At 34.5% G+C, this 21,307-nt stretch overlaps 1 protein-coding gene across 5 annotated transcripts in view; it reads right to left on the minus strand.

The window, feature by feature from the left end:
* Positions 1-21,307, minus strand: part of Nachralpha1 (nicotinic acetylcholine receptor alpha1) — a 130,247-nt gene that overhangs the window by 19,292 nt on the left and 89,648 nt on the right. For all 5 annotated transcript variants that reach the window (XM_072908377.1, XM_072908376.1, XM_072908379.1 and 2 more), the window contains 2 exons: positions 11,276-11,320; positions 1,029-1,138 (listed from right to left, as the gene is read on the minus strand). In XM_072908377.1, coding sequence (XP_072764478.1) covers positions 1,029-1,138; positions 11,276-11,320 — 155 coding nt within the window. The remainder of the gene's footprint in view (positions 1-1,028; positions 1,139-11,275; positions 11,321-21,307) is intronic.

A 21,307-nucleotide genomic window follows, 5' to 3' on the forward strand; every position in this document is an offset into this window, starting at 1 on the left:
GTAATTGTTACATAAGACGAAGGGCTGCATCAGCCGAGTATACACGAGTAATTAATTTCAGCTCCCATTTTCCGGATTAATGGTTTCGTAATTTGCGCGGACTTATGCAATTTGCGGCTTAGCTGACCGCACATTATGCGTCACGTCATTGCGTTCGAATACTATGTGCACGGTAAAGACTTCCGGCGAATGAAATCCGCGGTCGTAGACGTCGGTATCATGCACGCGTGATATCCGCAATCGCTAACTAGCATGTCAGCTTTCGTTGGTTCTACGATCCATTATTCGCGACAATTATACGAAGAGCGTCTACTGAAACCTAGGGGAGAAAGAATAGCAGCAGAGGGTCTTGTTTTCCAGATAATAGACTTTCTGAGTTACTTTTACCACGGAATCGCTTAAGCATCTGTGATATCGAAGCATCACACTACCATCGACCCCGTCCAAGCTGTGTGTACGTGTATGTGTATCCGAGATGTAACCTTTTTCCGCACGGTTACTCGAGAGTTACGTGAGAGGATCATCGAGCATGAAATGCGGCACCGCCGAACAAACGAGTCGACCTCTCTCTCTCTCTCTCTCTCTCTCTGCGCGAGGGGCTTCTACGACTCCCTCTCCTCGTAAAAGTGTCCTCGGCTAGTGCTTGAGTACATCCTATTTCTCAATGCTAGACGCGGATAGCTACCGCTCGTTCCCGCGGCATGGATTTTCAAAATAGCAGGCGAAAACGTGCCGTCCCTCTGAGAAATATTCCGAGCCAAGCTTTACGTTTCTTCGCACTTTACGTTGAAATCGTGTAAAATATGGTCGCTTCGCGTCGTGATCAACAGTCTAAGATAAGAAAGCTACACGTGGCAGAAATGATAAAATTGGCGAATACGCGCGAATGAAAAATCTGTGTAACGTGAAAAGACATCTAGAGTGATATCGTCGTTTGCATCAAGAGATACGAAGGTAGCTTATGTCAAAGTGATTTCAATGCGTCCGCTCTAATGTTATGATAAATAAGATTAGAAATTTCTACTCACTTGTTGTAAAGAACAATGTCAGGTAACCAAATGTGTTCCGATGGTACGTGAAGGGTGTCGACGCCGCCATAGTCGTCCGGATTCCACTTCAGCTTGTAATCGTTCCACTCCTGAAAGCATAGAGAGAAATCGTAAATGTCTCATCGATTTAAGGGAGATGAAAAAATCTTAATCGATTACCGAGCGTCCGACAAGGGTGAAGAAAAATGCCACGAAACGGGAACAGGAGATTGGTTTTCCTATTCATTTTTCCTTTTTCGCTTTCTCTTTTTACGTAATTCCTTTCATTCACTTTTCTCTCACTTTCCCATAATATTGAATGTTTTGAAACAATTATTACATATAATTTTTATATTAAATTATGTAAAAAATGAAGATATTAGAAAACATTTTTCTAAAAAATTCCTTTCTAGCAAAAAGATAATATATTTGTTCAAAGTATAAAATTGATTTATGAGAAAGAAATAGAAAATGTATATAATAATATTTTATTACATTTATGTAATACTATATTTATAATTAAAACCCTCCGAACTTCTACAGGAAATGCCAGAGAGAGTGGGTAATCGATCGTAATCATTTTAACTGCTGTCAATATATCCCGCCGTCCGACTCGGGGTCCCTCTGACCACCTATCTTGGCGACCCTCATAATTACCTCGCGGAAGTTTCGCCCATCGTAGCCGATATCCGGGCAGGAAGATCCTATTTCCAAGATTCACTTTCCGTAATAACGGCTTACGCGACGAAACGAGGTAAAACGATTAAGAGAGAAAGAGGGTGGGAGAAAAAAAGTAATTACACGAGATCCACGGTTTTTCTACCTTTTCTCTCTCTCTCTCTCTCTCTCTCTCTCTCTGCTCGTCAATCTCTCTTCAAGTTTTTGTGCTTGAAGAAGATAGCAATGTTTGAGTACATTATGACGCGGAAACGGAAACATTTCTAGAAAACTTTCTTTATTACACCTCTCAGCGAAGGATGTATCCCTTTGATATCAGCACGTCTTTTTCCTAACTCGTTAGCGTCGAGCAAAAGCGACGGTAACGAGACGGTCGACCGAGATATTACGACAAACATCATAAGGCAGGTATGTATCTATGCGCGTCCTATAAGATGCATCGATATTTTCTACCAGGCAGATGCTTGAGCTGCTAGCGAAACATAATTCATGGGAGACGCGGAGTTTTCTTACATCGGATCGATACTTGAGCAACGCCCAACTCCGTTGACATTCACTCGTAGATTAAATTCCACTAACTCATCTATTGAACGCTGACTGACTTTACATCGAGATTAACGTTGTTAATAATTATAATAACTTAATAATTATATTCCAGTAATTAAAGTATACGAAATTCCTGATTCGTAATAATTAATATTCGAATGGCTGCTGTGATATTCAAACATTTTTAAGTATCGGAATACTCGAATAAATTGGAGGACTAAATTACATCATCACTACTTGAATGTAAGAATGTCCAGAATTAGAAATCGTTTCTACGCCAGATAGCCCAATTACAATAATAAATTATTGTATAACAGTTTATTTTCTCTCTTTCTCCGCTTTCTCCTTTCAGAGAGAAACAATAAAATCATTTTTCGGTTTATTTTTTAAATTTTTCTTTTTAATAATATAAAATATAAGGTAATGGTTGCATAAAAGTAAAATATTATATTACTTTTCAATGCGTAATAATTTTGCACATTAAAATCTGTTAATTTATTTGTTAGTGGGATCTTTTCATTTTTACTATTAAACGCTCGTAGCATATGTACAGATATTTAAAGAAAAAAAAACAAATTTTATAAAATAGAATATAAGCGATCTCGTTGTGGCAAAAATATAAACGTTTTATATAAAGAATTTTGTTTTCACAAAAAACGATTAGCTATACATTTTGAAAACTCTCTCGTTGCATGTGTAATAACATATATATATATATACAGTGCAGTTTAATTTTTTTGCTTGCCTTATTTGTGGTGGTTCAAATTACGTGATTCGTTGAACGAAAAAAATAGCAGAAATTGTTTTGATTTTAGAACAAATATGTGTGTTTATATAAATATGTATATATATTTATTTATTTGCAATTTGCGTTCCCATTTTAAAAACAAATAACATTATATGGATATAGATAATTCTTTTTTTGTTTATTATTCTTTTTTTTTATTTCCAATTGAATTGATTTTGCATTAATTTATAAATTGAATCATTGCTAGTTACCAATCAAATTTGATAGCATTCTGAATAGACTTACTGAATCGAAAATTAACAGTTAAATTACACGAGCAACGGAAACATCTTGATTTCATCATCTTATACGCAGAATTATATAATATCATGCAGCAACGCGCGACAGAAAACAGCCACTGCAGGTGCACTTCGCGATGTATGTTCGCGCTCACGAAGCGTCGAGTTTCGTTGCTCCTACAGGTATTAATTATTCCGTTCGCAATTAGCCGAGTTTGGTATGTGGCTGGTATCGCCGCGTAGCGCATCTAAAATTTCGCACACAATCCAACAGACTCGAGATCAATTATTTTGGCACGTAATGTGAGAGCAGAACTGTCAAAAGATTTTAATTTATACTTAAAGATTGAGGCTGATTATCTTTCCTAATATCAGATTAATCTTTATATAAATATAAAAAGAACTTTATTATATATTTTTTTATTATATCGTTCAGTAAAAATATATGATTCGCATATACATATAAGACAATAGCATTAGGCATTTCTCAGAACGTACCATCTGGAGGAGAATCATTGACATGACGGGAAAGCTGCGTGTAATGTGAACAGATGCACGCAGTTATAGCATACACTTTAGTAATTTCTCTACGTTACCTTCCTTCTTCCCCGAAAACCCGTGGCATACGTGATGATAAACCGTCACACATCTACCATGGAAAATTATCTTCACGCTAAAACGATTATAACGACGACTCAGATGATCTCGACATTAATTTAGTACGCAGCACCGTACCAGAAAATAGGACCAGGAACGCCCTTGAGACAACTTTGTCGAGTATGTAAATGTTTGGTAAATTCAAAACTGAATAAAAAACTTTAACAGTATAATTCGTATCAGATAGCAAACTCTTTTACAAAAGTTCAACGCTTTGTTTGATTGAAGTTAAAATCAATTGAATTAAATAATTTCGTTAATTAATTCAATGCTAATTCTTCTGTTAAATTATTGTTTAAAAAATCCCTTTTCGTCGCTTCAATTTGTATATTAAAAACGCGTATTCAAATGCTTTCGACCACACATTATTTAGTATTTAAATGTTATTAAATAATGGATTGGAAAAGTAAATAAATAATATAGAGCTCTTTTTCTCTCTCGCTCTTGTAACGAGTTTGAATCCCTCTAGTTTCAAAAAAATCGTATATTCGGTGTATGGCACAAAAATAAATTTGAAGAAAATAATTTAATTTTATTAATTGTATTAAAGAACTCTATTATAAACTCAATTATCAAAAAAAAACCGTAAATTACGCTATATGTAATTTGCATTCGAATTTTTCTACCAGCGCTCCACAAGATGCGATTTACCGAGGACGGAAATCGATTGTAAAATCGCATAGCGAGCCTCTGATGTACTGAATTTCCGAGCGCGATTAATCTAGCGAGAGAAAAAAAGGCTGGTAATTTAGAAGCAATATTTTCTTTCTTACGCGCGAAAAGAATGTGCTACAGGAAACTTCAATCTTCTTTCTCGAATCTCCAATATTCTCAAACAATTTCTTTCTTTCCTGCTATTCTCTAACACATACATGTAATAATTAATTATTTAATACTGTAATTAATTCTACGCATATAAAAAAGAGTGATGATAAAACATGTAACTGAGTTCGAGCTCCTAGCTTTTTTTTTTTAAATTAAAATTGCTAGAGAATATGTCTTGTCAAAAAATGTTTGAATAAAAATTAAACTTTTTTATTTATGATACAGATATTTAATCTGTTATAAGATTCAGACAAATATATGCACTTAGCGTTTTCGTTTCCGACAAACTAAATTCTGCAAGTTACAATTCTCTTCCTTAAATACATTTCTTTGTTAAAGGAGTAACATTCGATGTCAAAGAGGTAAGGCTGAGGTGAATCGTAAATCGGTTTGCACCGCGTCGAAGAGCGTATTGTCGCGGAAAGGAGGCGTAAAGAGAGGAAGCGAAATCGACGACTATCTAAAGCGTAACCTCTTTTAAAACTCGAGAATGGCGGAGAAGAATCTCCGTATTTTCTCGGCGCCTCCTGTCGACGCGGCGCCCGAAGGATTTGTCGATGTAGCCTGCGCGAAAAGAGTTAAAAGGAGCGAGAGAGAGAGAGAGAGAGAGAGAAAGAGAGAGAAAGATTTCAGAGAAGAGGGCGAGAATTTAAACATCCACACACACACACACACACACACACACACACAGAGTCGCAAAGACGGAATAGGTATTGGCCCCGCGGTTTATTCGACCGCCGAAGAGTCTCACGCGATGTGTATCACGCGATTGACAATCGGGAAGCTTTTCGATTCGTGAAGAAGCGCATCCTTTTCCATTACAATGCAACGCCCGGAATAAAGCGAGCATAGGGTGGAATTCACCATCGTTTATTGCACACAGCAACGTACTATTTGAGGCACACCAGTCTTCTGTTCTGTCGGCACTTTCAGATTTAGCCTGTCAAATGTAGCGCAGCGTTACATTAACATTTACGAAAAAAATCTCACGGCAAAAAACACGGAACAAATGTGTGGGCGAATGAGAATTTTATATACCTAGCAGTTTTAGCAATAATATTTTTTGACGCACGCCAGCAGAATGTTACTGTTGTGGTAATAGAATTTCGGAGCTAGTAGCTTTGAAACGCAAGTATTGTTTATTTTCGTTACGAGACACACGTGCATCTTTCTGTAACCTATAAAAAACCGTAACTATCTGATTCTGTCGTATAAATATTTTCTTCTCTTTATAAAAAAAATAATATAAAATATTTAAAATGATATATACGTATAGAAAAATGCTTATATTCCTGAAAAGGTGAATCCATGTTAGAAGTGAAATTTGATAAAATTGATGACAGCATTTTTCTTCGGCGTTATAGAAAATAAAAGTCGAAATAGCGGTTGTATCGTTATAGCGATCGTACGAATGCATCGCGGATATCTCAAGTCAGCGCTTCTTTCTCTCGCGGCAGAGGTCAGATAGAATCTTTTAACTCCTATAGGAGTTCGTGTCAGAACATTTCCGCGCAAGGTGGAAAACAAGCGCGGAAGATAGGAAGAAATATCCGTTGTTACCAAAGTAGGTGAGAAAACTTGGCACGACCCTACGAAAGCTGTCGGCTTGTTTTCTGGCAAAGCTGACAATCGTCCGTGTCGGACATTAGGTAGCCGCAAAACTCGCTTAGCAGCACACAATGCCAGAATAATTGATAGAATAAACACGCGCGATCCGGACATCTTATCCTTGCCGTTTTAACATAAGCCAGGTCAGGCGTATCCATAATCCTTAAATCAACCGCGCATTATTTCCGAGAAGAGCGAGAGGAAATAACAATACCAGTCGATTCAAGTACCATTTCACAGTGCAAACCTCGGTATTTACATTTTCGTCGGGTGCAAAGTAAAACGTCTCGTTACGTCGTCTCGTTAAATATTTACTTTATTCACAACGTAAATAAGTCACGCATTGAAAACGTGCGTAGGAAAAACTCGAATATTCAGAAATTTGTCTAAAATTAATGTCCACCGTGTAATCCATCATATTAAACACGAATTTAAACATTAATTTTTAATCAAGCATATTAGATAATAATGTCACGATATACGCTCGCAAAAAATGGACGAGATAAACTCGCGCAAACTCACGGTAGAATAAACATTACGTAACAACGATATGACAAAGCTTATACTGTTCGCTACGTAAATTCTCACGCTCTCGCGATGCTGAATCCGTTATTCAGGCCCGTCTTTGTAACACGGACGACGGCTTCTTCGTGTTATCGAGAAGTTAAGTGCGGCACGAGCCTTGGGTCGGGCGCATTGGTTAATGAACAAAAGGGCCGGGAAGAGAGCGAGAGCTTCTACTTATATTACGTTGCAGTTACAAAGGCTAAGCAGGAGAGAGTACGGAAACTTCCCTATGACGCGCGCGCCCACCCCCGTTGTATATTTATAGTATAAATATCGTTGCGCGCGCGAACAGGTTCTCTCCAGCCCCTGTGTCGCGAACTCGGCCCGATTTCCGTCGGTACTCGACAATAGAGAGAGAAAAAAAGAGAGAGAGAGAGAGAGAGAGAGAGAGAGAGAGAGAGAGACGAGAGCGAAGCGAATTGAAAACCCGTCTCCACTAATAATAACGAGAGTCAAATCTCTCTCTCTCTCTCTCTCTCTTTCTCCCTATCTACCCATCTCTCGTAATATGCACGAACGAGATGCGACAGTAATAATACGGGCGATAACCCAATTAAATAATTTTTCGATGGAATCGATAATTTGCGCGCGCGTATCGTAATTGAACCACCGTGCAATTCCAAACGGCGTACAGTCGATTACGATTTCCTATCGACGATGAAATTCGCACTGATACACCGAGCGGCGAAACGTCAGCCGCGCGTGCATTAAATCGCCCCTTTCTTCCTCCCTCGTTCCGGTTCGTTGTAATTATTCTAACAATATCAATAATATCCGACCGCACCCGTATCGGGGACACTCGAACTCGATAAATTCGGTCGAAATTGATCGCGACGATTATGCAAGCCGCACACAGTTCTACTAATAGAAGCGATGTCGCTCGTGTCTCTCTCTCTCTCTCTCTCTCTCTCCTTTTTTCCCCAATTATAACCAGCTTACGAGAGAAATGTTTCTTTTTAGCTCTTGTCCTATTCCGGTCGCAAGATTCTTCACCACCCTCCCCTATTGTTTCCATCGGGGCTCCGCAATTTGTCTTCGGGGGGGGGGGGGGATAATATCCTCTCTCTGTTTTACAAACAAGATACGATACCGCTGCCGTCGCACAGTCTCCCGATTAAACTTTCCTCTGCCTCTCTCTCGCCCTTCCGTCGGCTTTCTGTCAAGAAAAACATATGACTGTTTACTTCCCCGAGTATATCGCGGAACTTCCGAACCCATCAAAGGATGCCGTTGAGACTGCCAGTCAGTCTTCTTTTCTTCTAGAGAGAAGAAGCGAGCTTCTCTCCGACGTACAGTAATCGCAAGCAATTCCGAAACTCTGATAAAAGAGTGCCACTTCATCGATGGACTGACATGACACCGAAAGGGGAACTAGTACGCTATCGTTCTGCGGGTCGAGGTTAGAAAGAAAGAAAAAGTAGGGAAAAAAAAGAGGCAGATCACCGACGTCGCTTTATCGACACTGACAAACGATCGTGACGAACCAACGATGCGAATAAAAAGGGGAATAGGACAGCAAAAAAAATTCCGTACAAACGGAAAGTACCCGATATAAATCGAGATCTTTTGCCTACGGCTTAACTTTCCAGGCCGAACTTCCAGGAAGTTCGCGTTCTTGAGTCTCGAGACTAAGGCTTATTGTCCGCGACTAACAGTGTTCCGACACTCAAGGTCGTTCAACGGATATTCTCTACAAAGCCTCGAGAATGTTATGTAATTGTTGTTTTCAACGATCGAGGGAGAAAGAGAGAGAGCAGAAAAAATTACATTATTTGAAACAGAAAACAACTTCAATAAATTATTCATAAAACTGATATAGAGTAAAATTTTAATATTAATAAGTTTCAAGCGTCCAAAAAATAAAATAATAAATCAAAAAATTAATTTTTTTATTCGGACCTAAAAAGATCTGAATAGATTCATTTAAGATAAATTAAGTATTAAACAAATAATAAAAAAATGTACATTAAATTTACAGTAATACTGTAAATTTACAGATTGAAACTCATATGTCATAAAAAATGCTTCGTGTTTGCACCAACCTAATTTTAAAAATTACAAATTATATCAATCGTAGAAGAATTATATTATAATGTAATTGTAGAGAATTATAACGTGACATTATATATATACTGTATATTATCAGTTTTTCAATTTAAAGTAATTTATTTAGAAATTTCACAATTTTTTTTAAATTTTAGATAACCCTTAATATTTTATCTAGAGCCCCTTTTCTAATTAATAATAAAATCTAACTTACAATAAACTCGATCATTTTAAATTCTCTTTCTTCTGCCTCGCACGTACGGAAAAACTTGGAACGCTCACAAAAAGTTATACCAAAGTCAACCAACAGGCATCCAGATACATTCCAACGAAATCCATTCTACCGCGATATCAAGTTTTTTGGGTCGTCGCCAGGCGTCGGCCGGCGACTCTTCGAGAATTCCAAATTTTCCACATTGCAAGACGAGGGTTGCATTCGCGAGCGAGGCAAGTACGTGCGCCCAAGCTGCTTTACAATTAAAATGCATCCCACCGACACCGCCTCGTCGCTTGTAGATTCCGTAAGGCAAAGCAAGCGTTTTGACATACCGCGTCTTTTGAACCAAATCAGAAGGATTCCTTCAACGAACATCATTCTATAACATCGTTTGTCATCACGATCTCCCTTTTTTACCTCGGAGCTTTATATATTTTAATAAAAGTATCCATGAAATTGTACATATGTATATATATATATATATGTGTATATAGGTATATTAGAAATAAATATTGTTCTATATATATGCTTGCAACAAATTAAATCTCCGAATACTATTCGTTAATATATATATATGCATACACAATAATTTTTTATCTTTTTTTCCTATTGTAAAAATTTTGTTAAAACAAAATAGTAAATAAAAGTAAAGAATATTTTATACGTTATTTTGTATACAAGTTTTAACCTGAATTTTATATATTTAGACTTATCAAATTTGTTTTAAAAATAAAAGTTCATGAATCAATCATGAACGTTAAGCTTAATATTTTATAGATTTTTTTTGTAAAAAAATGAGGTTTTTTATTTACATTCTAAAGCTTTATAGATATAACCTTAAAAGGCTGAATTTTTTATAATGATTAATGTTTAATAAATTGTATTACACAATGCAAAATAAATAGATCAATTTTTTCTCGTCAAAATAAAAATGTAAATGTTTTCTAATACTTTCTTACGCGAGCAACGGTAAGTAATAACAGAGAGTAATAATACGTAAAAAAGGTAGAATATAATTCTTAGACGACAAGGAGCATAAAATGGATTAAATTCGAAAGACGACGGACGAGAAACGATCGTGTCACAGAATTATTCTCGCGAATTCAAGAGGAGGGCATCACGTCAATAAAGGCCAATTGCTATGCGCCGATTCGGATTTCGTCGTCGAACGTGAATGAAATTCGTCTGCTTTGAAATTCCAAACCATCGCCTTACGTCGAGTGGGAAGATCTGACAGTCAAAGCGATACGATCGCGTTGTGTATGTACAGCACTCGCGAAAATGGAAACCAAATTTCGGCAGTTGGCTTTTGTAGTCTCGTGCTTCCCACAGAAATGTGGAATTTTGACAGCACGTATCTCTTTCGACATTCCGATAAAACAATTTTCATGTACAAAATCGGGAATAGCATTTTTGAAAATTATGAAAAGTTTTACAATTACATTAAGAGCAATACTATATGTTTTATTAATAGTAAAATAGTTATATTGTATGTTTTGCAAGAAAAGTATCAAAAATCAATATTAAATATTATCGAACTGATATTGTGCAAATAATTTACGAAAGGGTACATATCTCTTGCATATTTTATTAGATTCCTAAATTAATTATTAATTAATTATTGAAATACGACAAACTCCAAACTTCAATAATCCTAGAGATATATTAATATAAATATTTTAATTATGATAATAATTATAATTATTTTAACAACAATAAATAAAATAATAAATACACAAATAAAATACACATCGATAATAAGCAACTGACTATACAATTAATAATAAATTATTAATTACTTAGCTATAAATATTAAAAAGAAATATGCAGTATTATAAAATACTACATTTAGTTAACTTAATTTAAATTAATTTGTGTTTGTATAATAAATTCTTTCAAATTAAAAAATAAAAATTTTTAAAAAATTTAATGTTACTTTTATTTATTTATTTATTTATTATATAAATAATTTTATTTGATAAATAACAAGATTATATCAGAAAATATCATGTGTGCGCTTTACGTACACACTTAACTCAAATTTAATATATATAATAAAAAAACAATATCTACTTACTTGTTCCACCCAAACATTTGTCGTCATGATCTGGTTCTTCAGGTTCTGAAAAAGAAAACAGAGAAGAGGATGAGCATGCGATCTCCAGAAGGCGTTATCCTACTTCGTTTCTGGTTACTCAGAGACGGATTTATTGGTTCTTCGAGACACTAGAATGATACTAGAGAACAAAAGAGAAAGACGGAAGAGACTCTTAGAGAGTGCTCGCGAAGATCCCAATAAATCATTCCGCCGTCGAGTATATCCACTTTCTACATTGAAGATATATTTTCGAATATAAATATATTATAATATATCTTGTTCCAAAAATTCTTTTTTTTTTCAAATAGCTGTACCAGAATAATATCATTCAAAAGTTAAATTGCATAAAAAGCTGTAAATAAATATCAACTTCTTTTTTAATCGCATAGTTATCTAGATATTTCGCATTTCGATTAACGTATGATTGAAATTTGAAGAAACTTTAGGGAAATTAATTTTCCACGATACCGAGTAAACCGCACGAGACAATAGTTATTATCTGGCTCTTGCCGCATGCAGGTCAATAGATTTCCCGATCGTCCCAATAGAAACGTCAACGAACATTACAGTAGTTACGGCTCTCGGCATTGAACCGCGCCTCGATATCAGTAGTCATTGACAAGCGGCAGAATCCGGCCGGCGGGTAGTAATAGAATGCGATAATGTTGACAGCAGGTAAGGCATCGTATAGCTATCCGCGGTCACGGCAGTAGTAAGTGTCAAGCTTTGGGCGGACGGGCTGCGCGTGAGATCGTCGAACCACTACAATTGTGTTAACCGTGAAACGTTAATGTCCTACGCGATAACGGTTATAGTCCTGCAATCAGTCGCATCGTCGTCAATAGTCATCGCCCGAGTTTCACGTCGGATATGCAAATCTCAAGTTAGGACAAGGAGAAATACGACGTTCATTTATCACTGATATCTTGACGTTGAAATCTCTGGTTTTTCAGTTGAAAAAAATTAAATTGCAAAGAGATAAAGGATTTCGTGCGTTTTACTTTATGAGAATTTACATGCAATCATGTCAGTTTAGCATTGTATGCACATGATACAGATTTAGAGTAAAAACTTTTTTCAGAAATATAATATATATATATATATATATATAATTTTACTTATCTTAATAATTTTTAGTTTTATATTAAAATAAAATCTTACGACGAAATATAAATTCACTAAAAATTAATTAAAGAGCATAAAACATTAAACATAGAATCTAATATTAAATCTTTAACAATTTTGACACTTGATAAAATAATTAAATTTTAAACGATGTTATAATTTATTTTTTGATTTGAAAATTGCCAACTAAGTTTCAGTTTACTTGATAACGTGAAACTATATCAGTATCGCGAAATGAAACGCCGAAAATCTAATAATATATACATTCAACACACATATATCGTCATGTAAAATAAATAAAACTAAATTGTATAAAAGCTGCGCCGAGACACGCGCGGTGCTAAAATAATCGGTAGCATTAAATTAAACAGAACGGCGGCATTATTTTCAACGCGCAGCGACGCGCTTTCAGGATTAATGGCGACGGTTATCGTTGTCCTCTACGCGGTGGCAGTTCACGCGACAACGCTTAAAGTTCTCTTCGCAAGCGTATCATTAGCAATTATCGCGCAAACTCGAGAGAAACATACGAGAACGGCGCGCTAAGCGTGTAACGGATAGTCACGGCTGTGTAATCAAATATATCGGCATCAACGATCGTCCGCGGCGCGTAATAGCTAAGTGATAATAACAGAAGCCCTCGTGAACGTGAGCGCGGTTACGATTTCGTACTCAACCATATTAATGTCCGTATATATTCCGGATACGGACGAGACCTGCATCCCTGAAAGCGCGACAAGTGGATGTCGTGACCGTGCTCAGTAATTACGGTCACCAAATCGGACGTTACGTATCGTTACGATCGCTTTGAAACACTGCATACGCGACTATAATTATAATACGCTAGTGGCAAGCAATTATCTTAGATTATTGTGCGATAGTTTGATTTCGCGCGTAGCGAGAATAATAATCATAAAATCGCTCTATGTTTACCAAGCATTTATCATTTTCAAGTTAAATTAGTATTGCATATGTATATGTGTATAACATATGTGTTCAATTTTTAATTCTAGATGTCATGTTTGCAACTAAAAACTCAAAATAAATATATCAAGATAAGTTGCTTTTATCGATTAATTTCTTGATTAGATTTTCACATCTTTGTTCACTCTTATTCTCTCAATCGTCTATTTCAAATTCAAAACATGTTGACACATTTTTATTAAGGGAAAATAAATTCTAAGTAATTTCAAATAATATATTCTATGTGTAGATTTTACGGTTAGTAAAAAAAGATAGATCTTTCTATGGCCTAACGTTAACGTATATAAACTGAACGCAATATTTTTTCTTTAAATTTTCACGAGCCTCTCCTTTGTAAGCATTTTTCGCTACAAAGCGCAATTTCCCATTTATCACCGCAAAAAATCACGATACCGCGTTTTACAATCGCAAAATGATGCCGTTAACGTCACGATTAACTACTGCATATAGCCTGGAAGCTATTCTACGACAACTACAAATATGATCGATGCATCCATCGTATTGACAGAAAAAGTATCTGGAATTCAAGCAAAGGGACACTCGTAAATATCGATAAGCTTAAGATTAACTAGCGTGCTGTCTTGTTGAAAAATTACGGATCCTATATTGGTATTGATTCGACTGACGCAAAAATTAATTATATATTTAAAATCCATTAAGTGTGGTCCAATAATATTCTTCAACGGCAAGAGTAGACACTTTATTAAATATACATAATGCATCAAAAACGCTTTGCAAACGCTATGACAAGTATTATGCATTAGTCACTGTGTTAGTCTGCAAAAAAGCAATTTTATAAAGAAAAAGATGTGCTTTTGCAGATTTGATGTAATAAAAGCGCAATGTATGAATCTAAAATTAAAAGACCCAATGTAAACTGAAAAATATATAAAGCTAACTAAAAAAAGATGCTAATTAAATATTTCCATCTAACATTTTGATAATGTAATTCAAGTGTGTTTAATTAAATATAATTTAATGTATCATATTATATAAAGCAAAATCAAAGTAATATGAAAAATAATGTAAAAGAGATGTATGTAAAACTTGGCATTCGATCTTCTGTAGTTGTTCGTTTAAGGTATTGTTGATTCGGAATTTTTTAATTCAAAATGAGAATTATGCGCATATCAATCAGAGTTTTCATAAGCGTACATAGTCAATCGTGAATAGTTAGCGTGAATAAATTATATAGGTCGTATCGCAGGCACATACGTAGACGTTCAAAAATTTATGTCATCAAATCATGTGTTATTGTAACAGCCAAATAGAAGCGTAAAGTATTTCCTTCGCAACGCGCTGGACGAAAAATATTTTCATTAAATGTTTATCTTCTCGTGTAAACTCCATTACACGTCGTACTACTTTTGCATGCAAACATACAAATGTGCGTATTCGAATAACGATCGTCCTAGTGCTCAATATTTTATCGAACAAGCCGCTTTCCATTAATATCTGTATATGAGATTTTATTATTTATCAATTTATATTATGTGCAATTATTTACACTTTGCAATGGAATTTACGCATTATATAATCTTTACTAATATTTAATAATTAAGATCAAATTTATCTACAACTCGAATACGTTTGTTCACGCAATGAATAAATAATATTAAAATGGAGTAAAATAAAGACGCACGCAGTTAGAAATGTCCTCGAGAGAAATTTACATACTCAGCAGACTTTAAAATTTTCTACGCAATGATGAAAAAGAAGGTTAAACTTTCGAATTTGCAATTTAATTTGCTTTCTCTCAATATTATAAAAACGAAAACTCAATGTCCAGGAAATAAATTACAAGAATCTTAATTTTGTTTCTTTAAACTTTAAATTGTCCTCTCTACTCAGATTTTACCACTTTTGATATAATATCTATAAGATTATATTATATTTATCGAACGATTGTAATTATTTATCCTTTGCAATAATATTAGAGTTACGCGTTATAATCTTTGTTACTAACATTTAATAATTAAAATCTACACATTATTAATATTTATTTAATAGGTTAAATTAATATGTAACCTATTAAATTATTTAATGTAAGTGGATTAATTTTATCCAATGTATAGTACACTAATACTATGCGAATTTTATATATTCAAACTGTACTAAACTCCATAACACTTAACCTTCGATTGCAACTCGTACACTTACACGACTAAATCCCGAGTGAATGCGTTGGCAGGAACTTTCCGAAATGAAACTCGAAACTTTGCGCGAATAGTTGGAAACGATCGTCGCAATGCCGCGCGCAATCGAAGTGCGCAAAAAATCTGTAAGGAAGTATCATATATCTTACATAAGATTGTAACGAACTGCCGATTTAATCGCAAAAAAAGGAAGCTGTACGCGAAGAAAGGTAAAGGAACTGCGAACTCTTGCTCGTTTTTTGATGAAGCAAGAAATGAAATCATATTGAGGCATCGAACAAAGATAGTAAAAATACAGAATCCTTCCATTACGAAGTTTCAAGAAGTACTTTCGAACAATGTTGCCTTCCTGCTTCCTTCACGAGAATCTGATTCCTCGATAGGAATAATACGGATTTCACTGACGCACACAATGTATTGCGAAACAGAATCTTAGAATGGCAATCAATAATATCTACAGATATTGCGACGACGCCACTCACGTCGCGTCGTCGTAATTTTGAATTAAAGGATGATTTAATGTTGCTGTCAAATTACGATAAATACGATCATTATTTTAACTTAATAAATATACTTCAAACATGGATAAAATAAAATTCATCTTTGATAAATGTTTTCACTTAAATTTCCTTCTATTTAATTAATGCCCCTCTTCTCTAAATGTAGAAATTAGATGAAAAATGAAGACACTTTTTTTCGACGAGGTTACAAGTCACATATTTTCTTCGCAATTTTTTCTGGAAGAAGCGACCTTTTTTTTACGTAGCCGAGAGAATCGCGAGAAAAGCGCAACGTTCGCAATTGATAGCGTGAAGCTTTGGCAGCATTTAACGTCGTTATCCCTCAGGATCGCTTCTGCGTGACGAGAATTTATGAGAACGTCGACGGGTAAAGGGATGTTCCTCTTTATAGCTTGACGCAGGCTATTAAAAGAACAATGCGTACATCTATATATTTCTTTTTCAATCTGCTAGAATTTTTATTATCTTGAAAGAAAAAAAATCAAAGATTGAATTGGATAAAACGCAACAAGAGAGATAGCAAAAAAGAACGCTACCGTATTTGCCCACGTGTGTAAACTGTAAGCAAACTTTACGAGACGCAAAGTGATCAAAATTTCAAATTAAAAAAAAATATATATATAGATTTAATGCATTATAAAAATTTCGCTATGCGAGCAAAAATAATGATGCTAATCAAATTCTTGAAATTTCTTTCAAAGATTTAAAAGAATCCCATTTTCGCGAGTTATACATATATTGTGAAGAAAGCAGTCCATATAAATTTTTAAAACGACGATTTCTTAATAAATTAATGTGTGTAGAGAAATACAAATTTTATATACAAAATTGCTCGTAAAAAGATATCAAATATTTTTTATATTTAATTTTATAAGGAAATTATTTTATACATACGCGATATATTATTTATTGTTGTATATTATTTTTATAATCTTTGCTTAAAAGCAGTTATTCTGTTCAGAGGGGCAGAATAATGAGTTTTTCTCACGTTAATGCTATTACAGCGTGTTACTCTTACATCATCTTGAATAACATAACACATGTTATATGTTATTTTACAATGGGAGAAGTTAAAAGCGCAGCCAACCGCGAAAGGTTCATTACGGCAAAAATTCACAAACTTTGCTTATCAAGCGACATAGTTTCGTCGGCATTTATCGAGCGTGTGTTATACCTATATAGCATCGAGTCGTGCGAGTTAGCACAGCTGCTCTCTATAAGTGGATTAAGGCGTTATTCTGTTGAATTAACTCGCGTACAAATAAATTTTTGTTAATTCACCAAACAGAGATGCGAATATGCGATTCCGCAAATGACTAGCAAGTCGCAATTTAGCGCAGGTATTTTTCGGAATAGCACGATAGCATCTAGATGCCTCAATTTCAGCTTCCCTAGATCCTTAGACTGCCCATAAAAGAAAAAAAAAAAAAAAAAACAATGTTCATTGGATCGCGAGCTTAATAGGTAGAAAGAAGGGCAAATCGAGATAAGACCCTCTCGGTTAATTTAGAACAAGAATTATAGTTCGAAGAAAAGGAACGTCCAATTCAGATTTCAAATATCCTGTCCAGAAATAGCGATGGTCATTGCTGATTACGAAACTTCACTTCTTTATCATGCGAATCAAACGTGAAAATTAGCGATTATTATTTTACTATCGTACAGAGCCGAGTAGCGATAATTGTCGAAATAATAACCGATTTCGATTACTTTCAAGCAAGGTTGAAAAAAATGTACGTGCGCTGTTTGCCTGGTCGTGTGTTAAAAACCGGTTGTGTCAGTTGGTTCGCAACATCAGCCATCGCAACGAAAAAGAGACCGACGTTACGCTGATATAACTCTTTTTCTTTATTGGCAATCGCGCCACACACGATGGCAGTAACCGTTACACGCGAACACCCCAATTCATATTTTACGCTACGCGTGCCACAAAGGGAAATTCGCTTCGTCGTGTAATCCGCTTTTACGTTGCTCGCCCGATTATTAACATCGTTTATCAACCCTACCCAACAAGTCATTGTATTCGCATTTATCCTACCTCTTTAATAACCAATGCTGCGGCGAAAACAGTTTTATACCCGCCATTTGCCACGAGGATGATGATGTATCGTTCGCACGTATCATCGAGCTAAAATGTTATTTCGTATCCTCAAGGATTTTGCACAGACGATACATTTTTTCAATTTCTTAGTACATTACTTGATTTAATGTCAAGAAAAGTAGATGTTCCTTTTCATATAGCACTATTTATATAAATCTCTCTCTATATATCAATTTTTTCCCCTTTCTATCTCTCTCAAAATTTTATCGCAATTTAAATTACTCATCGTTGTTAAATTTACAATAAATAATTAAACAGTGAAAATATATATATATATAAGAACCTAAGTAAGTTTTGTAATATTTGGAACACATTATTATAACATTGAATCCTTTTCGTAATCTTGTAAATATATTTGGTAAATAAAAACAAAATTAAAAAAAAAAATGATATATTGTTTTGTTTCCTCAAAAAAAAAAAAAAAAATTAAATAAAAATGTCCGTACAAAACACAAGTTAAACAAAGGTACATGGTATTTAAAGTACATTTTTATTATAGTGTTTTTAAAATTCGTCATCAACAATAAAAACTGATTTCAATTTTTACCTTTTTTCAACCAAAAATTAACTAGACAATTAATTTTATAATTTTTGCGAGTAAAATGTACAAATAAATCAAGGCACTTAATGTGCCATGAAGCAGTGAAAATGAATAATTTGATAATCACGAATGTATCGTAAAATCTGATATACAATCGATAAATGTCAAAATTTCTTCTCTCCTTTCATCCCATCGTTATGTTGCATCAAAATACGAAAGCTTTGTTGCACGCCTTATTAATCATCTCAATTTGCTCTCGTGACTATAATTTAATGTAACATGGCTTGAAAGCTCGTTATTGAAACCGCGGCCACGTCCACTTGTCCGTACAGCACGGTCATGTTGAAAGCGACCGTGCATCGTTATCCGGAAGATATCGCTCACCATCCTTGATAACGTATAACGGGTGGCTCATCTTAAACATAGTTTTCGAGAAAAGATATCTCGCATGAGATCCGCGTTCGTATATGGGAACAGGTTTTCTTTAATGGCATGGAAATTGGATGTCGGAAAAAAACAGAGGAGAGTTGAATCAAGCTCTCTCTCTCTCTCTCTCTCTCTCCCGAGACGACGAAGAAAATAGATATATTATAGCGTTCAACTACTTCTTTTTTATCTGTAATTCTTTATTTGAAGAATCTACTGTATCTCTTTCTTTCCTTTTAATCTTTTCGTCGACTCGTTTTTTTCTCTCTCTCTCTCTCTCTCTCTCTCTCTTTTCCCGTATTTTATTTTTAATTTTTAGAATAAATTTTCTTTATTTTACATTACATAATAACACATCAAGTTAGAAATAAAATTCTTTTCTAGATTTTTTTACCACGAATTATATTGTAAATTATTTAAAGTAAGCTTGAAATGAGATCTCCACCTTGAATTGCACATACCTTTAAAATTATGTTCACGTGATGAAAAAAAATTCTCGATCTAAAACTATTACTAGCAGTGAACAAGTAAATTTATCTTTTCTCTATTATTAATTTTCTTATTGCTATTATCTTCATTTCTTCCCCTCTACGTTAAACTTCTCCATTACTTTTTATGTTTATTCCTGTTCGTTTTATCTTTTTCAATTTCGTTACAATATTCTGATATTTTATCTCACGTCTTTCCTTGCTGTTATTAATTCGTTCGGTTAGGATGTCAATATATGTGTAGATGTGTATTCGTGCATAAATATATATACGTGCCTGTGTGTATATTTTTCACTTGACGACGCTTCCGGAAAGTGTAGCTTTAACGATACCTCGGAGAAATTCAACAAAAGAACAAAGAGATTGTTCTGGGACGCAGGAGGTTGGTGGAATTGGAAAACGAACTTAGAGAGAATACCATTATTCGTGTCTTTTAGTCTTATTTGAGTTCAACCCCCTAAGACTTCGGGATATTTCCAGCTTCAGCGCCACGGTTGTCAGTAATAGAAATATGCTAAACGCGTACAAGCTATCGGAAATAAAAATAGATTCACATTGCCCTTTAATTGTTATTTTACGTAATATTAGACAGTGTAATTTGATTCAAAATGAATGAAGCAAATTTAAAGGAGACATCTGCAGCCAATTTTTCTTCGGAAAAAAATATTAAGCGAGATCATCATTTACTGTAACTTTTTCAATCTGAAAATCGCAGTTTTCTAACTAATTGTCAGCCCTAAATTAAAACTGTGCTAAGTAAGTATTCTTAAAACTGTAATAAATTAAATAGATAAAAAATGGAATAAGAGTTCTTCTTTTTTTTTTTTTTTTTTTTTTTTTTTGACATTAGCAAATATACTGTATATATTATATTTCTGCCATAAATATTTCTAAATGACGTGATCCTCAAAAATTTTTTATTATTTTTTAAACTGTGTTATTATATTATTATACATAATAGAATTTATTGTTATTATTAATTAACAAGTAGCAGAATCGCATAACGGATACTTCCTATTATTCGAATTTTTGCAACATCGTAATATCGGTAATTAATACGCGAAAGACTCGGGAAGGATTTACGTTACCGCGATTCTAATCTCAGAAAGTTCGTGCGCAGTTATATGCAAACGATGGCGCAGCTTTGTTTATAGAAAATTACGAAACACTGTTGAGGAACATCATCAACTTGGAACCACCTCATGTATCCGCGCATTGTTCAAAAGTGGGTTAAGAAACTAATAAAGCTTCGAAAGAGCAAACATGCGCTTAACGGAGAAAAAGGGAACGCGCGAAAGCTAGCGGGGACAAGCGAACGAAGAGAATGGAGAGAAACGCAACATTGAAATTATTCATTGTAACACAGTGCAATTCTAGTTATAATTATTATCGTCTCGACTCAAACTCACAACGAAGAAATATCCGGAAATAATTATCTTGGCTAATAATAAGGAAGGACAAAATAAATAAATGTACCTATTTTAATAAAGCAAATTGTTCATAAATTGACTAATGTGCAATTGATTTCTTATTATATTATTATGATATATAATTAAATGCATTATAATCTTGTTTCTTACATATACATATTTTTTTTCTTCTTACTATAATATATAATAATACTGAAATGTGTGAAGCTTTGGTGTCGATAAAGCTATCGATACCCTTA

Source organism: Anoplolepis gracilipes, chromosome 16, assembly GCF_047496725.1.
Source record: "Anoplolepis gracilipes chromosome 16, ASM4749672v1, whole genome shotgun sequence".
Taxonomy (NCBI): Eukaryota; Metazoa; Arthropoda; class Insecta; order Hymenoptera; family Formicidae; genus Anoplolepis; species Anoplolepis gracilipes.